A 22,280-nucleotide genomic window follows, 5' to 3' on the forward strand; every position below is an offset into this window, starting at 1 on the left:
AACTTTGCACTTCTGCTCCAAATGGTTACAAAAGATTGGCAAATACATTTTCATGTGTTTGTGTTCACCTTTTTCATGTGTTTGTGTTCACCTTTTCATGTTGTTGTGTTGACCTTTAATTTTGTCTTGTATAAACAAAGTACAAACAAAAGTATAGATAAAAAATATTGGACCGCCTGACATTACAGGAACTTCTGATATCTAATTCCATATGCAAATGAGGAAGACTGCAGAAAGTCAGTTGCTGAAACATTTAAAAGGTAAAAACTAAGAATTTCTTGAGAGTGTATAAGAACATTTAAGATAAATTGAACTAAATTAGGCTAAATGTTTGGATCAATACATAAAAATACATAGCCATTTGCAAGACCTACGTGACACAATTTGAAATATGTTTCATGCCTAAGGCTAGCCTAAGGCAGAAAGAGTAGCAAGATAAACCCCCCATAGGGTATAGAACAGACCAGACATCAATGTCAACAACTTTGATAAGTCAGATGTATAAGGAGGAGATGGGGTGGTGGTGGGTTCCAAAAAAGCTTGCAGAGAAAGTGGCAAGAGTATGCAGGCTACAGCAGAGTAATCAGCTGGGTAGTTAACTGAGCAGTTAGCCAAGTTGCTGGGCGTGACTCCATGCCTTGCCTGAACTAACGCTATGCTCCATTTCTACATTAAGTGGTTAAATTACAAACAAAAATCTTTTTTTGAAAACACTGGATAACAGTACAGTGCATGGCTGGATTCTGTTTTATGGATTCGCCTGTGCTGAAATAATAGCAACATAGACTGACACACCAGGCAAAATCTTGGGATGGCCTCTGAACCCCCAAACTAGAGTAGCTCAGTCAGGTTTATATAAGGATTACCTGACAGCGCTATCCCATGTCATTCTCTGGTACTGCAAACAGTAACCAACTTCCAGATGACATAATAAATAGACCTCTGAAGTTCGCCTACAAAAAGGCTGCCATCTTTGCCCATAAAAGGAGATCCGGTATCTTGCGATTTTTCCTATAAGGGGTTTTCACGGCGTGTCATCAGACTGAAAGTCGCCATATTGGAGACACTCCGCACAACAAAGTCCAGGCACTGAAGTAGACCCTGAACGTCGTCAAGGAAAATGGTTAATCATCGCCGTCTTTTAGGTTGTACCAATAGGTCAGACCAAGAAAAACATTTGGAATATTATCGACTTCCAAAAGTTACTAAAAGCCAGGGAGAGGAATGCCAGAAGTTATCAGAGGAAAGGAGGCGCTTGTGGTTGGCAAAGCTCAACCAGGATCTGTGAGGGAAGGATCCAAGAAGAGGGAGCCAACTCATAGGGATCTGCACCGCCAATAAACCGTAATTTCTCGAAATATCACGCCTTTTCTTGTGGTCCAAGTCCTTCCCTATATGCCTTTGCATCTTGGACACGTTCTGATAAGCTTTTATGTTGTTTAGACATGGCTACATTCACTTAAACAGTGGCGGATCTAGACATTTGTTGGGGTGACGAAGGGGTGGCATGAGGTTCCAGGAGGGGGGCCAGGGACATTATTCAACGGATTTCATTGAATATGTTTTGTTCTCTACACTACATTACACGAGGTGGGAGGCAAATCGGAGATGTAGCTGGTGTTTTGGTTGGTGTGGGTCTTAAAGGTAAACTATGCAGTATTGGCAATTTCCTTACTGTGTTCTCGGTTTTTGCTTCTTTTTCGCTGGCTCTGTCATGACGAATGTCTGAGAAACTCCATCTCTACCTTTTTCTAGCCGGTGCCTGCAGGTGTGTATGTGTATTTGAATGCAGTAAAGCAATTTGTTACACTCGTTATACTTCCTGACACTGAGGCCGTCGGCCCGCCAGCCCACAGTTGCAAGGGTGGTTTTTCCGCTCACAGGCGCTAGGGGGAAGCGAGACGGCCACCATTCAACCCGAAAAAAGTCATATAACCATTCCAATGACTCTGAAGCTGTTAAATGAAGGTAAATTAAGCTACAAAAACTTGCATATTAAGCTAAAAAATCTGCATAGTGTGCCTTTAATATGTGAATGTCTTTCTCTGTAATCACTACAGTCTGTCCTTAAATTATACAGTGTCAAAAAGCAGTTCTAGGGGGTTTGGAGGTATGTTCCCCCAGAGAAATTTGTTCAAAAATGACCCCTTAAATGATCCCTAAACAATTTACATTTCGACTCCACATCATTGTAACACCATACCAAACCCCTTAAATGACCCCTAAAAGCCATGCTGTGGGCTATTGTTCTTCTTAAGTTTTCTTATTAGTGGGTTTGATCCAGCAAGCCCACTATTGTTCTTCTTAAATTTTCTTATTATTATTAGTGGGTTTGATCCAACAAGCCCACTATTGTTCTTCTTAAGTTTTCTTATTATTAGTGGGTTTGATGCAGCAAGCCCACAGCATGGCATTTAAGTTTACTTATTAGTGGGTTTGATCCAGCAAGCCCACTATTGTTAGTGGGTTTGATCCAGCAAGCCCACAGCATGGCTGTTTTCTTATTAGTGGGTTTGATCCAGCAAGCCCACTATTGTTCTTCTTAAGTTTTCTTATTAGTGGGTTTGATCCAGCAAGCCCACTATTGTTCTTCTTAAGTTTTCTTATTAGTGGGTTTGATCCAGCAAGCCCACAGCATGGCTGAAAGCGGAGCAAGCCCACTATTGTTCTTCTTAAGTTTTCTTATTATTATTAGTGGGTTTGATCCAGCAAGCCCACTATTGTTCTTCTTAAGTTTTCTTATTAGTGGGTTTGATCCAGCAAGCCCACAGCATGGCTGAAAGCGGAGCAAGCCCACTATTGTTCTTCTTAAGTTTTCTTATTATTATTATTATTATTAGTGGGTTTGATCCAGCAAGCCCACTGTTGTTCTTCTTAAGTTTTCTTATTTATTATTCCTTTTCACCCACTTTTTGGACGAACTACTGCTCCTAGACCGTTTGAGCTATCGACGCAGTTCGAACTCCAAAAATTCAGGCCCGAACCGGTGTAACTTGCTTGTTACTTTCGTGTCGCTGGCCCTTGACGTTTTCGCGGTATTCCCGTTTTTCGGCCCCATTGAAATAAATGGCGGAATGTTCAAGGATTCTAATTCCGATTGTGACATCACAGCTCTAATTGTTTAAAGCCTGTGGTGCAGGTTAAACAACACTGTCAATTAATAGGTACATTAAGCACTCAAGATATGTGTATAAAGTTAGATATGTCTCCAAAATGGTGTTAAAGTCCAGTTTTTGGTTAGTAACGGTTATTTTTTATGCAATTCGGCGATGACGTCACATGAGGTAGACGTGGTGGAAGCAGAGATAAGAAGGAATCCGACCTGCGGTCATATCCCAGATCTTTGGTGGAAGTAGCCTCAGCCTTATAGCAGCTACTAGCACTATGGCGTCTAACTGGGATGAGGAAGAGGTGGCAAGACCCACAGTTAACATTTATGATGGCCCACAGCCATATAATTTCGAACCGGTTAGACGTGAGAGGGCGAATGAGGAAATACCGAGAGCTGATGATCATCAAAGAGAAATAAATGCATGGTCAGAGGAGAATCACTGGATCACTTCCCGTGATTGATTGTCATTGACACCGTCAGGGTACCGCTTACCGGGAGAGGGAGAGAGTAGTAAGCGTGTCTGTGTCGCTGTGTTTGGCAGGTGTCTGTGTGGGCGGTGTCGTCCCATGGAAACTGTGGTGGAGAGCTTGTGTTGTAGGGAGGTGAGCGCGTTTTGGTCGCTGGTCGAGGAGCTCACCCCGCGCCCAGCAAATATAACGTGCCTAACGCAGCATCCTGGATTTGAGGCATGCTGCCTGAATCCGTTTGTGCTACACATAGCATACTCACACTTCAGGCAGGATCATGGTCCCCTTCAAGCCAGCACGCACGAGTATGTTCATGGTTTATGTTTACTTTACCAATCTTTTTACACTGAGTCCTTTGAACCAACAGTTATAGGAGAGAGGAGATGTGTTGCATACACAATAAACATGCATAAGAAACAGACTTAAAATGATGTCTCCAACCTACTTACAGAGTTTTAAACTAAACAATCTTTCCTACTTATCCCTAGGCAATACCGGTACACTGCATACAGGCAGGCTATACGCTGGGCTTATGGAGTTTTAGGCAGGAGTATAAGGAAGCCTCTACCCTCTTGTGTGGTTTCAACCATCAGACAACAATTTCAAAGTGGTGACCAGACCTATCAGGGCTTTCAATGGCCTCGTTTAGATGAAAATGAATAAAAATAATTGTTATGCTTATTCTGTTGTGATCGCTCCATTGCCCTTAAAATGTTATAAAGTACACAGAACACATTAATTTTGATTAAAACAAAACAGTTTATTGGCATTGCTTGTAATGGTTACTGAACATTTAAACATTTACTGAACAAGGACAAAGACACAGGTTGGAAGTAAACAAAAAAATGGTTACAAACATACAAGGAACACTGATGAAGGGCTAGACCCGAAACATTTGCACCTTGTTTCTTTGGCCTGCAGTAGTGTGGTCTTACCTGAGGGTCAGCTGATGGTTCTCTTTCTCACACACAAACCCATACTATTTCATGCATGCATATACATGCAGTGATACATGCAAAAGCACATCAAGCAGACACACAGTGAGCCCAGACAACACCGCACACAGAGGTTGACAAGGCACAGGTAAAATGATTGGTAAATTATTTTGAATTACATACAAGATATTTCATGCAAATAACAACAAAAAAGAAAATCCAAGCACACAGATAGAGGAGCAGACATGCAGCATGCAGGACCCCTTGAATGGGGTACAGAGACAATTATTGCCACTTACAAAGACGAGAAAAGGTAATGATTTTGTGCAAAGTAAAAAACAAAGCAACAGCACACAAAGAAAAAACAAAACATGCAGCATGCAGGAAACCACCACCAAATGAGATGAAAGGGACAGAAGGAAATTAGATAACTAACAACTAAAATAAATACTTACAACTAAATAATTGGATTTGTCTGTGGAAAAAAATAATAATGTATAATTAGTTTTTTTTGTAGCGTGACTGCCGGGCTAGGTAGAGGCTGACGGCCTCCTCCTTAGGGATCTGTTCGAAGGATTTGGCGATAGGGGCGGGTGCATGGGAGGACAAATTGGCGCTAACCTCTCGAAGAGCCGCGGGTGAATTGTTGTAGCTCTCCCGAAGGGCCTTCATTAATGATGTTGCATAACCTGCAGACATAATAATAATAATAATAATAATAATGATAACAATGCTGTATAAAGATCATTGTCACTGATCACAGATGTCTCGTGCGCCATCTCAAGATATGATAGAACTGCATGACACTGCTTACCGTATGAGGCTGCCTCTTTGATGGGACGCACCACATGGGCTCCTTTTCTGAAGCGCGGATACCGCACACAGTACTTCTCCGTCCCGTCACTTCACTCATTGTGATTGTAATGCAGCGCCGCTAAGAGAAGCCTACAAAATAACACATTTGAGAAAACCTTTGAAACTTGGTGTATGTATGACAAAATACTACAACAAGCATGATAATATGTACTATCATTACTAAGAAAGGCATAATAATTGGTAGTATTATTCCATTGGATAGCACTGACCTGCTATACATCCCAAGGTATGAAAACCCTGTGTGCTTGGGCGCAAAGTGCAAGATAAGGGAGTGGTAAGCCTCAAGGGAGAAGGTCTGGTGCTGTGGAGACAGCTGTCGAACATCTTTCTGTAAGGCTGTCCTCATGATTATGTTCTCCAACTTTACTGCTGCCAATGAGCCTGCAAAGACCTAGGCAGGGAGGCAGACAGACACATAGGCGGAAAACGTACAAATAGACAAGACAGATAGACAGAAAGTTATGAGATTGCCAGGGAATGAAAAAATAAATTCATCACAAAGGTCACATGACAAAGCATTCAGACAATCACTCAAAGACAGCAAATACAACAAAACTATGTAGAGCGTGCATAATACCACATACTGTGTGTACTGTACCTGGCTCCAGCCACTCTTTGTTGCGCTGATCCCCGTCTAGAGTGCCATGGGCACAACTGGAGAAGGCAGGGGTGTCATGGTCATGGATGTCCTGGATGTGGTTGACTAAACTTCTCCATTTGGCCTCCATGACCGCTGGGTTGCCATCTGGGGTTGAGGCTGCAGTCCAGTAGAGATGATTCACTATAGCTGGCCTCCACAATCGTAGTTGGTCACACTCTTTTGAAGCTGCATCCAATGCCTTCCCCAGACCTGTTTTAGAATAAATGGTATTAATTGATATGCACTAACACTGCTAAACTGCTTCAAGGTTCCAACAATGGATACATACTTTTGGCAATGTGCCACACATCAAAGTAATGGCGTGTCCCTTCAGGACTCAGCTCCTCTCTCACCCATTTGGCAACCTAGAGAAAAAAAAAAACTTTTGTGGATGATTGACCTGTGTGGCCCTCAGTGCATCAGCAAACCACAAACATCCAGCTTCAGTGCAATTCAGATATTTACATTCTATACTGCATTTTTAGTGTAAATACCTGGCGATGTCGGTCGGTGATCAGCGTTGCCAAATGCAGGTCCTTTCCCCTCAGCAGGCCAACACTGCGCTTGAGCCCTTCAAGCTCACACCATGAGCTGTTAGGGACCTCTGAGCTCTGCAACATGACATAACAGTGTAAGTGCAGAATGCTGGTGGTGTTGAAGGAGGTGTGAATGAACCGAAGCGTTGCTGGTCCAGGCATTATGATACACTGTACTCTAGTTAGGCAATACACAATAAAGCTCTATGCGTGGTTGTACTAGTGGAAAGACGTTATATTAAGATACAATCCGTTTACCAAATTGCAGAGTTCATTTCTTTGTCTAATAATATCAGGTTTACCTGAACAAGCTGAACATCCACCACCTTGTTCACTCTGTCCTCTATCAGAGAGTATGACCCATACTTCGCGCAGTGCCCAGGAGAATCTGACCTGGAATTAATTACAAATTTTAATTATGTTTCCAGTTTTTAATAACCAAGGTCTGTAAAGATAATACACCATGTCATCTGCAAATGCTGACTAAACCACCCTACATGATAACAAATAACAAAATCAAAACGTGCAACTGGTCTATGAGCTCTCACACTGGTTTACCTGCAGTCACCAGCAAGAACTAGCCCGCCATCCATTGCCCGTAGATCACTAAAAATCTTGGCTTGATCGTTCTGCCAGGCCTGAACGATTACAGGGATGGTATAGTGGCGCTGATGTCGAAAGAAACTGCTTGCACTGATGCACTGCAGGCCAAACAGGGTCAACATTCTTAATGTTTGGGCCCCACTTAACAGGAGGTTGCAGGTCGGCATGTTCCTGTGGAGCATTGGCTGGTTTTGCCAGAAACGGTGGTAGCCACATGATGCACAGACCTAGATATGTAAAAAAAGAAACTTGAACGAAACACACATGACCAATACAGTATAACACTTAAATATGATGACATCACAAACCAACAGACTAAAGCCAGCCTGGTACACACTGTAAATTAACTGGCAAGACAGTCAGAGCTATCAGATTTTAATGAGATATTCTGATTTTCTAATCAGATGGCATGCTGCGTAAACAAAACCGTACCTGCTTGATCTTAACAAAAGTTCCTTCCTGCTGCACGATGCTACTGTCCGACCTCTCACAACAGGCCGGACAGATGGCAAAAAGCCCCATCAGCTCCTCTTGGCAAACAATGAATTTGTCAATGCCACTACAACAACAAAAAATGAGGGGGGTCAAACTACCAAAGCTACAGTACATAAAAAAAATGAGCATTCAAAATGGTCTGTTGGTTTTAAATTATCTCACTTGTGGTGAGGGTCACACGTGTAAGGTGGCTCCTCATCATATACTTCCTCCTCATCCTCCTCATGCATCGGCTCTTCAGGCACCCACGATAAGTCACTGATGACAGAGGCATTATCATCATCATCATCATCATCATCTGTCTGTTCAGGACTAGCAAGGGGAGTGGAGGTTTGTGGGCTGAAAGACGTCTGTGTGCCCACGCTGACCATCTTGGGCTTCAGGTTAACCTGCACAGCTGTGGCAAAGGCAGTAAACAAACATATAACATTCATGGCAAATCTAAGCGGCTATGTTTTTGGTGTAGGCTATATATTCATTTCATCAATGTGTATGGAAATGTCCTTCTTACATACTGGCAATGTTTTAGACAGAATATCTACCCCTTAAAATACCCAGGATTTACCGTGAGACCATTGGGGGGGCTTCAAATCACACTGTGTCCCAGCATCAGAAGTGGAGGAGGGCAAGAGCTGATCCCCAGTATCGACACTCTCCACAGTGTCTACACTGTCCATGGTCTCCTGCTGTGAGGCGTCTTTCAACATCTTGTGAAAACAAATATAAAAAAGGTCAGCGAAGAGGGTATACAAGAGAAAAAAGATTACATTACAGTGGACCCTGATATGCGGCTTACTCGATGTTTTAAAAATACATGAAAGACATTCAGAACATATTTGATGATGTTGAAGGTTACTGTTAAATGTTTACATCAATACTAGTGGTAATAAATGTCTAGAGTGCATGTGGTGCATAAACTCTATGAGGTAGTGTATTTACTGTATTGGGAGGTAGCTAAACTCTGAAGTGAGAAGTGGATAAACTCTATTTCTGAAATGTCAGAGGTGGGTAAACTGTGTTTACTTGCGTTAGCCTCCACTACAGCACTGGCGACACTGTCATGGTCAAATATATGTGAAAGAGAACCGCAGTCTAACAAAACGCAAACACACTGTTTAGTGAAAGTGTGAAAGCTGCTTGATGGATCACCACCACTGATCCCAACACTAGACATGAAGCTTTCATGGCGATATGGACATTTACTTCAGGGCTTTACTTTGTTTTGGCTCATATTCGTGAATCACGAAATATGCTCTTTTAATGTCAGACTGATCATGCTTGTAGTGGAGGCTGTGTCAAAGGAAACACGGTATGCAAAATACACACAGAGCTAGCTAACGCGCAGCTTGTAAACATTAGCATGATGCTTACAGTGGCACTATCTCGCTTGCGGCTGACGGTGTCTCTCGACCTCGGGACAGGGCAGGCAGAGAGGTTTGCATGGACAGACGGCACAGCGGTAGGACTTAACTTCGCCATCCTCTCACTCTTTAAACCAAGTGAGACCATCTTGGCATCCCCTGAGTGGTAATCCTCCTCCTTGAAATGCGCGCTGCATATTCTCGAGAAGGCGGTGACAGAGCTAGCTGAAAAATCTGCCCGCCTAACCTTGACAAACTGCACCCAGCTTCGGAAGATCCCTTTGTCCTTGGGGAAGGAATGGACCCTATGTCCAGTTTTGCTGGAGTTCTTGCACCCGGCACAAACACAGTAGTAAACCATTTTATCCATTTATATCTACTCTCTCTCTCTCTCAGCTATCTATGTTATGTTATGTTATGCTATGCTATGCTATCTCTCACTATCTATCTATGCTATGTTATACTATGCTATCTCTCTCTCACTATCTATCTATCTATGCTATGTTATACTATGATCTCTCTCTCTCTATCTATCCATCTATCTATCTATCTATCCATCTATCTATCTATCTACTTATCTATCTGACACTTACTCTCTCACTAGCTGCTAATCTCACTACTCGTCTCTCTCAATGTCTGTCTCCCAAAGCGAGTACCTCATGTGACGTCATGGAATGCATTGTGGGAGAAATAAGAATCATCGGAAACCTGTGCTAACCGCTAAAATATCACCTACTTTTCCTTATTATTTTTCTTTTTTGTGATACCTTACAACATCAAATACAATGGATAATTGTTTAAATGTTTATTAACAACTCTAATGGGCTGGGCTGGGCTGTCTGTGTATATGAAGGTGTGTGCATGTAACTTTTGACCCGTATGTCCGATTTTCATGAATGAGGTACCGTTGGAATCCTTTAATGAAGCCCAGTTCAATGCCTTGCCAGCACCAAGTGTAAAGGTCATGTAAAAAAAGATGAGATATTTTTTTTTAAAGCCAAACCATTTTCATATAGGTCATTAAAAAAAAAAAAAGGTATTTTCCCAATCCATTCAACCCAGTTCAATGCCCAGCTTGCTCCATTCAAAGTCTGTCATGTATACAGTTGTATATTTTACAACATTGACATACACACATTCACACAGAAATTAAGTATGTCCACACAACACGACTTTACACAAGTGAAGTTACTCATCATTGCCCGGCAAGAAGTCCATAACCAATTCAATTGTCTTACCACGACCTGTGGAGCGTACACGAAACGTTAAATCATTACAGGTTCTGTATGCTATTTAAAGCCGACCTAACGATGAGTCCCTTCATGACGGTGTGTTGCAATGCATTCTGGGTGCTGTGCTGTGATTAGACTAGAAATAAATCGCTACCAAGGCTCCAAATAGCAACACACTTACACCGTAGCATAATGAGGGTATCTGCATGTAAACCGAAGCACTTTACAGTCGCTCACTCCATGCAAGGTGGACCCAGTTGCTAAGCAGTAAAAAGAAAAGTAAAATAGCACAGCTACTTAGGACAAACACAGGGTGCAGCTATCTTTGTTTTCAAGTCGTAAGAACTCTGCTGAATTTTTTGTACAAGATCACTTATCATCAGATGACTTGAAATGCGCATAGTACCACTTACTACTGGTAAGATGACAAGGGGAACACACAATCAGCCTCTAAGCAGACTGTGGGCCTCCAGCCTCAGCCCCTGTCTTCGCCCCCAGTCTAAGCCCTTAGAGGTTGAAGCTCACGCTCTCCATGGTCTCCCGGGTCAGAGTAAAGCTCGACGCCTCTCTTGCACCAGAGTGCGTAAGCCTGTGCATTTTCACACCCACTTTTACAATGGCAACTGTTACTCATGACTCATCTTAGCCCCAGTGTGGTAGCTTTGTCTACCCCAGTTTTGCCTAAATTGACCCCACATGCAGGTCACACAGCCTATTTTGCTATTTCTTGCCTTTGCCTGCAGTCCATAATGCTCTGGCAAGCACACACCTTTACACACCACCACACCTCACTACTTACCTCAGCAATTGGTGAACATGCACAATCATAGGTTCTCCAAATGATTGCAAAAAGCTACAGTTCATTAATATAATCCCTAACCTCTACAATAATTCTACCCATGGTAGTGCCACCTCATTGCGCTTCTATTCTGAGAGAGAAAATAACAAAACACACCACAGTGAAACATGCCAACCACCCAATTCCTGCACAAGACATACTGAGAGTGTTTTACAGCAGATACTTTATTATGGCTAAATATGACAGCATCAAAGAATGCCAGCAGGAGTCTCTATGCCCCTCTCATGCTCCAGCATCCAAATCCTTTCTACTAACCTAAAGTGTTGACCTCACCCTTTAGAAAGGAGTCATTGAGCATTGAGCCCCCCACCATGAAATTATTCTAAAATCTACCAGCCACTCTAACTTTTTACCACTAGAGATACAGTATGACATTTTGATGTCATGACCAAAATGATCACGGTTATCAATACTAGGCCTATTGCAATATGATTCAAATGTGCTGACTTTTTTCTAAACCAACACCAATGTTGGACAGAAGTCATAATTGGGTTCAGTGTTTGCACAGAATCAGTGTTTGCATATTTAACATGTTTCATACACTCTTTGCAACACTGCATTTCGGTCGTTGCTTTTACCCATACCGAAACAGATACGCAGGCCAGTTATGTATCCACCACCTCCAAAACTCCAAAGCTGCTGTCAGCTTAATGATGTTCTAAGGACACCAGTTTCCTATTGTGTATCAACAACACTTAACAGTGTATGTGATGTGTTAATCACAAAATTCAACTAGCCCGCTTGTTCGCGAAACTTGTGGCTGCGCAGTGTGAACCCGCTTCCTTATTATGACCGCCGCGCAGCGAAGCGGTCATATAGGTTTAGTCAGATTTTTTTTTCTTTTTTTTTTTTTTTTTCTTTTTAGATGCCCAAATTTCCGTCAATGATTCCCGGGACACTGACAGACCGGGGTACACAAACTTGTGGGCATGTACCCCCACATGGATAGCATGGAACCGTCATTCTTCGTTTTTGATCTGTAGCCCCCCGCTGGACTGGACCCCTGAAAGGAGGGTAGGGCGAACCACAGTTCTCTGTGAATAACCTGAGAACTGTAGGGCCTAGGATGACCAATTTTTTTTTGTATGTTTGCCTCCAGGGGTCCATGTTAACCCATTCCATGTGCACACATGTGCATAAACAGATACACACGCACACACATACATTTACAGTAATCATCACATTATGACACATACTCACACAGTAGACTTATGTACGCATGCATGCACATGCACAAACACACATCACAGGCAAACACACAAAACACATTACATACACACAAACACACCCACACACATAAACATAAATTTGTACACGCACACATGCACACAATTCAAGAATTTTTCCGTCATCTACTCCCTGAATTTTTGGTCATTGATACCGGGACACGAACCACCGGGGGCACATGACATTTGGTGGGTATGTAGCACCACTCGACTTTTACGGAAAAATTTCATTTTAGATCCCCGGGGACCACCACCACCGACCCCCAGCCCCCTCCGTGCTGGGCCCCGAACCGCAAAAATCAGTTTTTCCTAAATAACTACCTGAACCGTGGCACTGAGGATGAAGAATCTTTATGGTATGTTGGTCTCAAGGGCCCACATCAACCTGGCTCATAATCACTCATTTGTGATTTGCACCCCCACCCCCGTAAAAATGAAAATGCAATATTATTCTGCTTTAATCGCCCTATCTTCAGTTAAGATGTTCAGAACTGCACCAAATGTTATGTGTATGATTGACCTGGCATTCTCTGGGGGTATGCCAAGTTTAGAGAATTTCATCCATGGGGGTCTAAAAAAAATTAGGTTATGTGTACATTTAGTGACTGTACACTCATTGGCCTGTAAATGGCGGTGCACACATATAAACATGCACACACACAGGCACCCACATACTATCGGTATTGAAACGGCCGATACATAATTACAAATTCAATAGGATCAAAGAAAGCCAAAATATTCATCATCATCATCATGGCTGCATTTTCAGTATTGGCGATAAGTAGTGGTTTGTCCACTAGATGGCGCATCGTTGCAGTGAGGCGTAATTTTGTTGGAAGTTAAAAGTGGATTGGAAAAACAATGGGCGCTTCCTACAAGGACTGTAATTTACCGCAGCGAACATCTAATAAGGATAGGGCGATGTTCACATGAAGTGTAATTCCCATTTCTTCTTGAAGCGAAATAAATCTGAGGATGTTAATCGGACATGCTTGTTTTTACTGCGGATGCGTTAATCTTGTAATATCAATAAGGACCTAGGTAATGTTACCGTTAGCGTTGGTTAGTGATGGAGGCATTTGATTGATTGCATTTGTAGAAGACTATAAATGCGGTTATACCAAGCAAATTGATAGCAGCACTGTTTGTATCTTTAGACTGTCATTTATTGCACGTGCTACAAAATCATTCTGTGCAATGGAAGATTTTACCAACGTTACACGGTCTGATACAGTTTTGCCTATACATCGTGAGACTGTGACGCCTGTTTATTTTTGTTTTAAGTGCGTGCGGGGTGTGAGGAATCGATGTGCTTTGATTACAGCTTGGTAGTTGTAGTCTGTGAAATCAAAAAGCACGTGTGTGTGAAGTATCCAAACAATGACACCTTCATTTCACTTTTAGCAACACACCTTAAGCTACTGTGTAGTGGGTCCCATTTAGAAGTGGCTACTTCATTGGCGCTTTTCTTGACTCATGGAGCTGCGTGAATGTTATTACAATTTTTAAGTCCGCTTTGATACTGTAAAGTCCGCTGAAGCCATTGGTTTCAAAAGGAGATTTTATTTGTGTTAAGCCAGCATAGCCTATTGACAATTTATGTTGTAAATAGGCCTACCTTATAATCCCTACCTGTAGCTTAGGGAAGCTAACAGCTTTCTATTAGGATCTAGTTTGTTAGTTACTGTTTTGTCATAACTCCTGATGCATTTTTGCATTTAGAATAGCCAGAGCGTGTATATCTCAATCGGAAAATTAAACAATATCGGGTGCCTATGGACTAGGCTGGGTGAACCCAGCCTGATCTGCCAGCTATTTATTTTTTGATTTCTTAAAAGATTGAGCTTGGTCTGATGAAAGCCAGACTAGCCATGGACCTCAGTTACACAATGCAAGGGAACATGAATCAGCCTATATTTGCACGAACAATAGCGGACAAAAGCTCTTCAACTTTGGCCCGTTAAAATGTGTATGAACAGTCTAGAGGCGGACGCATTTCATCAAGGCCCATTTGGACATGTCAGTTATTTGCACCATGGCTAGATGTAAAAACAGCATTTCGTTTCAGACTAGGCTACTGTTACTTAATTTGTGCATTAACAATAACGTTTCAGACTACTGTTACTTAATTTGTGCATTGACAATAAAGTATTACATGAACTAAAGATGACTAAAAATCTTATGTAGAAGAAGAAACATTCACAAAAATACATCCATCCAAAATGACCTTTGTTTTGATAGCTGTTGAAAAGCGCATGGAACTGACAGGATGTTTTACATAAAAATAAATAAATAAATAAATAACATTATGCTGATACCTTTTGCTTTCCCCAAATACAATGTAAGGTGACCTTTCATCAATCCAGTTGCAATGGATGAACTGTGATGAACTGCCCTACTTGTGATTGTTTAGAGATTTTAAAGGTTTTATAACAATGCTACATCTTCTTTGGCTATTCTACAATCTATTCACCTTTTCAGCACCAGTAGGCTACTTTCTGTGCAGCGACACACACACTCAGGCATGCCAAACAAGCATACACAAAAAAGTTTCCAAGAGTGGGGATGGAGAAAATATGGAGACAAATTGAAGTGTGATTTATTTTCTTGAACGGATGTACAGGACTGAGCGGTCATATTTTGTGCCGCCATGCGGTACATCTAGTTTGGGTTCGGGGTTGGCAGGTTTTAAGACAAAAAGGTTTAAATTGAAAGTAAGTAATTGTGTATGTGTAGGGTGTATTTCATACACAATCTGGCAACCTGGGAAATGTCAGACTAACAAAAAAAATTAATAGATCAAGTGATAACAAATAGGGAGGAATAACAAAACGGGAGGGTGCCGGGAGATGACCTTGAAATACGGGAGAAACCCAGGAGAAACAGGAGTGTTGGCAGGTATGCGAGTTTGGTGGCCGAGGCCCCAAATAGCCTGACCTTGCCGAATGGTAGCGTCGCCTATGGCTATATAGCATAAAAGGCATTAGGCTACAGGCCCCATCACTCAAGGGCTGTGTTGCAGCATCTTGGAAGAGCATCTCTATTGAACATGTCTGGTTTAAGTGCAAGCTGGGGTTAGAGCGATACCTTTGCTCACATGTATAGCCTGCATTGGTAGCCTGATCTGTGCTTTCAACTTCACACACGTGACTGGCGCCCAGCGTGTGTGTGTCACGTCTCAGTCTCTAATGTCAAGTGTGCTCAATGTGGACTACGGCAGCCTGTCAACTCACACTGATCGCTCTGTGTTGTCGGCCTCACACCAGCACCTGCATAGCATGTTGCTGCAGTTCTACAGTGGGCGTTACTTCAAATTGGCCAGCTTCCCTCAGATTACACGACTTTAATTTGTATTTCTCCAGTGACGCTGCAATGACACTGCAACAACCCAAACAACCGGCAGATGGCTCTTGTGAGCATGGTGTCTCGTAAAAAGAAATGGAGCCTGGAAAACCCTACACAGACTTCACTACAGACTTTAGCAGACTGGTTATCAGACTGGTTTATATCAGACTGTATATCAGACGTGCATGCCTAAGACAGCCCAGACACTAGCAGCTCGCCAGGACGCGGAGGTGTCACTCGCGGAGGTGTCACTGTTTTCGGAGGGGAGGCCCACATTGATGGAGTTTGGGAACCCATGCTTTACACCAGTGGTCCCCAAACTTTTTCTTCCGAGGGCCAGCTTACTATGCCTGGCTGTAAGAGAGGGCCAGTGACTCGGAGTATATCAGTAACCATAAATAGCTTAGTGCTGTGAACAACAGCAGTCTACCTTAGTTGAATATTCCATTACATTTAATCTATAGGCTATTGCAATTTAATACCATTGTTAGCTGTGTTTTATATTGCCATCATGTGTAAAATGTTACTCAAATTAAATAATACTAATAAAAAGACTTTTGCATTCCCAAAGGTATTAGCAGGTAGTCCCAAAAGTATATTTCATTAAAAATGTGTGAACTCTGAACTCTGAAAATTTAAAGTTCTCAAACTATGAGAATTTTATGAAGTGCTGAAGTGGTCTGAAATGACCACCATTCTAACTTTCACTCACCTGAACTTGTGAACATTGTATGAACATTTGAACAAATAAAAATAATTATCCCAGAAAGTCCCAGAAATATGACTTGAATATAAGTTAGTTAGTTATTAACAATTCATTGATAAACTTTTAGAATACTTTGAGCACTGATGCAGTCAGCATAGGCCTCTTACATTGTTGCAGGTAGGACTACATTTCATTCCGTTTTTGATGGCAAACGCGAAACAGCGCCAAAACAACCACCAGTGGACAAAAAGAGTATTACATGTGTACTGTTAAGACTCGCCATAGAGAATGAATGGGGGAAATTGCGGAGGTTATGGTTTGAGGATGTCGTACTCCCGTGCGGGCCGGTTGCTATATAGGCTACCACGGACATGTTTTGGGGAGCCACCCAAAATGAGGTGGCGGGCCGTAGTTTGGGGACCACTGCTTTACACACTTGTCATCTGCCTTCAGAGCTACTGTGATCTTAGGTATGCTAAGATGGCAAACTTGTAAATCAAGACTTAAGAGAAAATTAGCCTTGGTGACTTTCTTAGCCACTTTTAATGTTGTCTTTTGTCTGGTAACATATGTATTTTAATTTATTTTTACATATTTTTTAAATTTTCCTTATTCATATTTTCTATTTTTATTTGACCCTCATGCTTCTTTTTATTATCTACTATTCTCTGACAGCGTAAAGAACATTAAGTTACACTGTATATGTATTATTTATATACAAAGAAAACTGCCTTGCCATGCCTTGGCTAAACTTATTGAAGTGCTATTTAGTGTGTTACATATTGATGAGCATTTAAAGGAACCGTATGTAAGATTGTGGCCAAAACTGGTACTACAATCACTTTCAAATTACTGTAGAGCGTTGTATCCCCTCCCCCTCCCCTCTGACTGGCAGATCTGGCAACCCAGATGCCGAAACACTACTGACTTCATGATTAGTAGATAGGTGGAGGGTGGTGCATCAGGCCAAAACACAACATGACAACATCAACATCGGTTGAGGGCTGCAACTTCACTTTTTAAATGACAATATCCTGGCCGGATTACTGTTGTCAGTGATATAAGTATTTGAAATGAACATGATTTCTTAATGTCTAGTGACATATCAGGGCCATTTTATGATTAATTGAAATTACATACGGTTCCTTTAATTGTCCCCACCATTCTGGAGGGTACTGCAGCCATAGATATCTATATCTGTGGTTGCAGTTCTCTACTCCATAGTTGTTTCAGTTGAAGGCCATTATAGCATTGCTGTATTTACATATGTATCTACATCTTCATATGTAGTAAGACCTTTGCAAAGGATTCCAAATGTGGCAGCGTGTTAGGTTTTTAATCAGCTGACGAGGACTTTTGTAACTCCTCTGCTGGTGACTCTTCATTTGTTCCTTGCCGCTGCTAATATTCCATTTTAAATCCCTTAGGTACAGGACAGCCACAATACAAGTTCAGCACCACCTTCTTTAAACACGTCTCTGCCTTCCCTCAGCATCAAGAGATTTAATGGTAGAATGACTTGCCTGCTACTGCCTTTCAAACAACAGTTTTCAAGATGCTATTCTCCAAGAAGCCTTGGTATATTCAAAAAGTGCCTCAAAACTCACCTTTTAAACATAAATCACAATTGGCTCAGTTATTTGAGTCATACTTAATTAATAAAATATAGTGTCATCGTTATTTTCACATATAAGAAATATGATATGTTTAACCATAACCAAAATGAGAGTATTTTGGGGAAACAAATCCATTGAGGCAAATGCTAAAATACATTTACAAATTTCCTTTTGATTTTTTACTAGCTTTGTTCAGGGCTACTTGAAACAGCGAATCAATGGTAAATTTCAAATATCTAAAATGATTTGACTAGTTCAATGAATCAGTGGGGAATTTACGAAATGTTCAAAATCGTTTGATGTCATACAAAACATATGATGGGTTTAAATTGCGAAATACTCCCAGTGGGTGTTGTGTCATTACAACATTGGGACATCCTGCGCCTCACTGACGTGACAAACACTGGATGATGAACCACTGAGTCATGTAAGAGGCGGGCCAGTAGAGGCAATATATGTATTTACCTGCCCACAAACACACAGCCCTGCCAGTCCTCACTGGACATGCTACATGCCACAATGAAAACAACTCTATTGCTGTTCTACAGTCTTGTGTGTGTTGCCACCGATGCCTCACAGACAGACCTTGACGAAGGTAAGATTTTTTTAACTCTCTCTGTCAGTCAGTTGCTACATGAAGTCTGTAAGTCAGTGCAGTGAGCAAAAATGTATCCACAGCTTATTCCCAGTAGGGTAGGCCTAGACTGTAAGGCTTAACTAATGAAGTCTGTAAGTCAGTGCTGTGAGGCTGATGCTTTTGACTGATTTGTGGTTTTGGCAGTGTGCACTGAGCCACTCCCAGTGGTGGCCAATGCAGAGGTGTCAGAGGAGTACAGGAGGCACAACTACACCGATGGCAGTGTCCTGCCCTTCTCATGTAGATTAGGCTACGTGTCGGCAGGACGGACTATGTACTCTTGCTCCAAGGCCAAATGGCTTAGAGTCCGCAATGGGAAGTGTGTTCGTGAGTAAATATTATTGCTTTTCTGGCAGCTGGCAGCTGGCCCAAATGTGTCTGTCGATATTTATAGGGTTTCCAACATCGAATATCTGCTGTTGTGTTTTTTTGGATAATTGTTCATAGCCAGACCATGTGAACTACCGGAGGACATTCCAAATGGGAGTTATGACCTAGTTGAGGGAACTGATCTAGTGTTTGGAGCAACAATCAAGTACACCTGTGATGAGGGGTGAGTCATTTATTATTCTTTTTTTGTTTAATTATGACTGCCGCATAGGTTTAGTCAGATTTTTTTTTTTTCTGCATGATCAATTTTCTGTGAAGGATTCGGACACTAAAAGACCGGGGTGCATGAAACTTGGTGGGCATGTAGCCCCACAAGGATAGCATGGAACCACATTGTTTTTCGTTTGATCTTTTCTTTCATGTGTCCATGAGTCCATTCATTTTGAACAATTTGCCAAATGTATCCACAGCTTATTCACAGTAGGGTAGGCCTAGACTGTAAGGCTTAACTAATCGAAATATATATGCTCTCATAAAATCAAATTAATCCAATTCTTGTATTAAACCTCTGCCCATTTTCAAAATATAAAGGTCAGTGAACAGAATTCTTACATAGCCTACTGTTTTTGTTATAGCTACCAAATGATGAGCAGATTTGACACACAAGTGTGTATGGTTGATGGATGGAGCAACAGTTTGCCAGTTTGTGAAGGTAAGTTACAATAAGGTACAATAATCAGTAGTAGATAGTTCAACAGCCAATCAAATGGAGCCCTCTTTTCCCGAAACAAAATCTGGGCATTTACGCTATTACTCTATTGATTGGCTGCAATGCTGTTTGTGTGCACCTTTAATATTGATATCCCTTATTGAGGATGCAGTGAAATTCATGATTTGTTTCTATAATTACACAAATTGTGGTATTGTTTATTTACACATGAATTCTTTGTAGCGGTTACCTGTTCGCCTGAGGACAACCCAAGTTTGATTTTAAGAGGACTCCCCGAGGATGACACCCCCATCTCATTTGGCCATAAGTTACAGTTTGAGTGTGCGGATTCAGGTAGGGTCATAAGAGGAGAACCAGAGGTCACCTGCACATCGGCTGGGCAGTGGAGTCATCCCTTTCCTCGATGTGAAGGTACGGAACGGAGATATCAGATGGCTTATGATTACCCTGTTTAGTTAATTTCTATGAACAAAAACTGATTCAGGGGTGCCGACATAGGATTTTAAACCTGTATTGTTCCAGTGTTTCCTTGCTCGTGTTTTCTGTGTCCCTGACCTGTTGTCTATAATATCCATATAGCCGTGCTCAGGTCCTAAAATACTGAGTGTCGATGTGCTTGCTGCTTGGTATTTAAACCGACATTTAAGCTCCAAAGATCCCTTCCCAAAACTCTATTCACCCGACGGCCAGAACAAGGCTACAGGGTGCACTTGCCATTACACCTCAGTCATTTTTTGGCAGTTTGCAAACGGAGTGCATTACCACCATCTACTGGACTGAGGTGTAATGGCAAGTGTACCCTGTAGCCTCGTTCTGGCCGCCGGGTGAATAAGGCGAATTAGTGATCATTTCCACAACATAAAAGCAAACGTTTTTAGATAGTCACTCACCAACACAGGTGGTTGTGTGCATGCACTCTTTGTGTGTGCTGAAAGAGGAGCATTCCCAGGGCTAGGTTAGGAGGTTGGGTCTAATTTATTGAATAATATATAAATGAATAATCAAGCAACCCTGAACATTGTAGAAGCCTGAACAGTGCATGCCTGCTTAATCCTGTACTGACCATTAGCTCCATTAGTTGCAATTGGATTTTTTCTTTTCAGCAAAACTCAAGCTGTTTGTTTCACTCAGTTGTCACCTGTGAGTTGGAGAGGACATACTCCAGTGTCACCGTAAGAGGAGTTCCAGCTAATGGTGAACCTGTTAAATATGGGAAGACCCTGTACTTTACATGTGCTGAAGATGGGAGGACCATAAGGGGAGAGAGGGAGGTGACTTGCACATCCACGGGGGAATGGAGTGCACCGTTTCCTAAATGTGAAGGTAATGACACCAGTCTTTTTGAAAACTCAAATAAGAACTCTTATTGAAACAAAAAAGAAAAAACTCTAGTGAACTAATGTACTCTCTACATCTTAGCGATTACTTGTGCACGTGAAAAAATCCATACCAGTATCCATGTGAGAGGCCTGCCCACTGGAAACGGTCCTGTGATATATGGAACAAAACTATATTTCAGTTGCGCCCATTCATCCATGGTTCTGCATGGGGCGAGAGAGGTGGTCTGTTTGGATAATGGGCAGTGGAGCAACATGTTTCCCAGATGTGGTAGGAATCATTTGCTCTCCACAATTTAGTCACTGTCAGGTTTATCAGTGTTTAAAATCAGCGTTCTTTACAAATAGTCACATTTTACTTCAATGGTCTCATAGGCTAATACTATGCATATATGCTTAGATTATAAACACAGTACCTGTTGAAACTGTTATAAGATCCATTTCTGTTAAGGTTGGTTTGGTTAAGTGATATTCAGTAATTCAATAACAACTTTAAAGAATGAACTTGGATTTCAACAAACATTTAATTCACAATGACTTAAATATAGGCTACATTTCCTTATAGCCTATGCCTTCCAACCTGTCCTTCCTTTGTTTTGCTCTGTAGAAAAACAACCAGTGCCTGATGGTTCATGTGGTCCACCACCTCCAGTTGAATTTGCAGATATAGTTAGAGGATCGAAAGTAGTATACAGTCATGGGGACTGGGTGGAGTTTCAGTGCCAACCTTACTACCTTTTGGAGAGTAGGAACTGGTATCCTTCGTGGATGCAATGTAAGAATGGGAAATGGGAGAATGAGTCAATGAGATGTCGTAGTAAGTACATTGATTTGGCTTTTGCCTGTGCTTTATATCAGTCAGTCACCAGGGTTTTGTTTTTGGAAGTGTGTTGATGTCTTTAATTTCCGTTTCTTTTAGGACCCTGCACAGTAACATTAGAAGACATGGATAAAAGGAACATTGAGTTTCAACGTCCTAGAGATGACCTACGGCATGTTACACATGGTGACCGTATAACATTTATTTGCAAACCAGGCACAAGTAACAGCTATGCAAAACTTACACAAAACTGTGATGACGGTCACATGGATTTTCCTAAATGTTACATCTATTGAATTAATGTAAATATTTTGGGTCATGTCAAACAGCCAAAAGACTAATATAAAATATGTAAGGGATAATGTATTGTCCGCCAGTAATTATCAGAAAATAAGTCCCGACAGGGAGAACAGAACC

The 22,280-nt window shown here is 41.7% G+C and overlaps 2 protein-coding genes across 2 annotated transcripts; one reads left to right on the plus strand and one right to left on the minus strand.

The window, feature by feature from the left end:
• Positions 1-5,419: 5,419 nt before the first annotated feature.
• LOC125300300 lies at positions 5,420-8,371 on the minus strand. Its single transcript, XM_048252073.1, has 10 exons — positions 8,230-8,371; positions 7,827-8,061; positions 7,602-7,728; positions 7,125-7,396; positions 6,869-6,959; positions 6,525-6,641; positions 6,320-6,395; positions 5,989-6,240; positions 5,600-5,771; positions 5,420-5,459 (listed from the first exon to the last, which is right to left on the minus strand). The coding sequence occupies exons 1-10, from the start codon at positions 8,369-8,371 to the stop codon at positions 5,420-5,422; spliced, it is 1,524 nt and encodes a 507-aa protein (XP_048108030.1).
• Positions 8,372-18,466: 10,095 nt separating this feature from the next.
• On the plus strand, positions 18,467-22,280 carry LOC125301127 (complement factor H-like). The gene is made up of 9 exons (XM_048253433.1): positions 18,467-18,604; positions 18,791-18,973; positions 19,094-19,199; positions 19,612-19,688; positions 19,929-20,117; positions 20,838-21,029; positions 21,126-21,314; positions 21,651-21,860; positions 21,963-22,280. Exons 1-9 carry the CDS (start codon positions 18,514-18,516, stop codon positions 22,157-22,159), a joined length of 1,434 nt encoding a protein of 477 aa, XP_048109390.1. The 5' UTR covers positions 18,467-18,513; the 3' UTR covers positions 22,160-22,280.

This window comes from Alosa alosa, chromosome 9 (genome assembly GCF_017589495.1).
Source record: "Alosa alosa isolate M-15738 ecotype Scorff River chromosome 9, AALO_Geno_1.1, whole genome shotgun sequence".
NCBI classification, from domain to species: Eukaryota; Metazoa; Chordata; class Actinopteri; order Clupeiformes; family Clupeidae; genus Alosa; species Alosa alosa.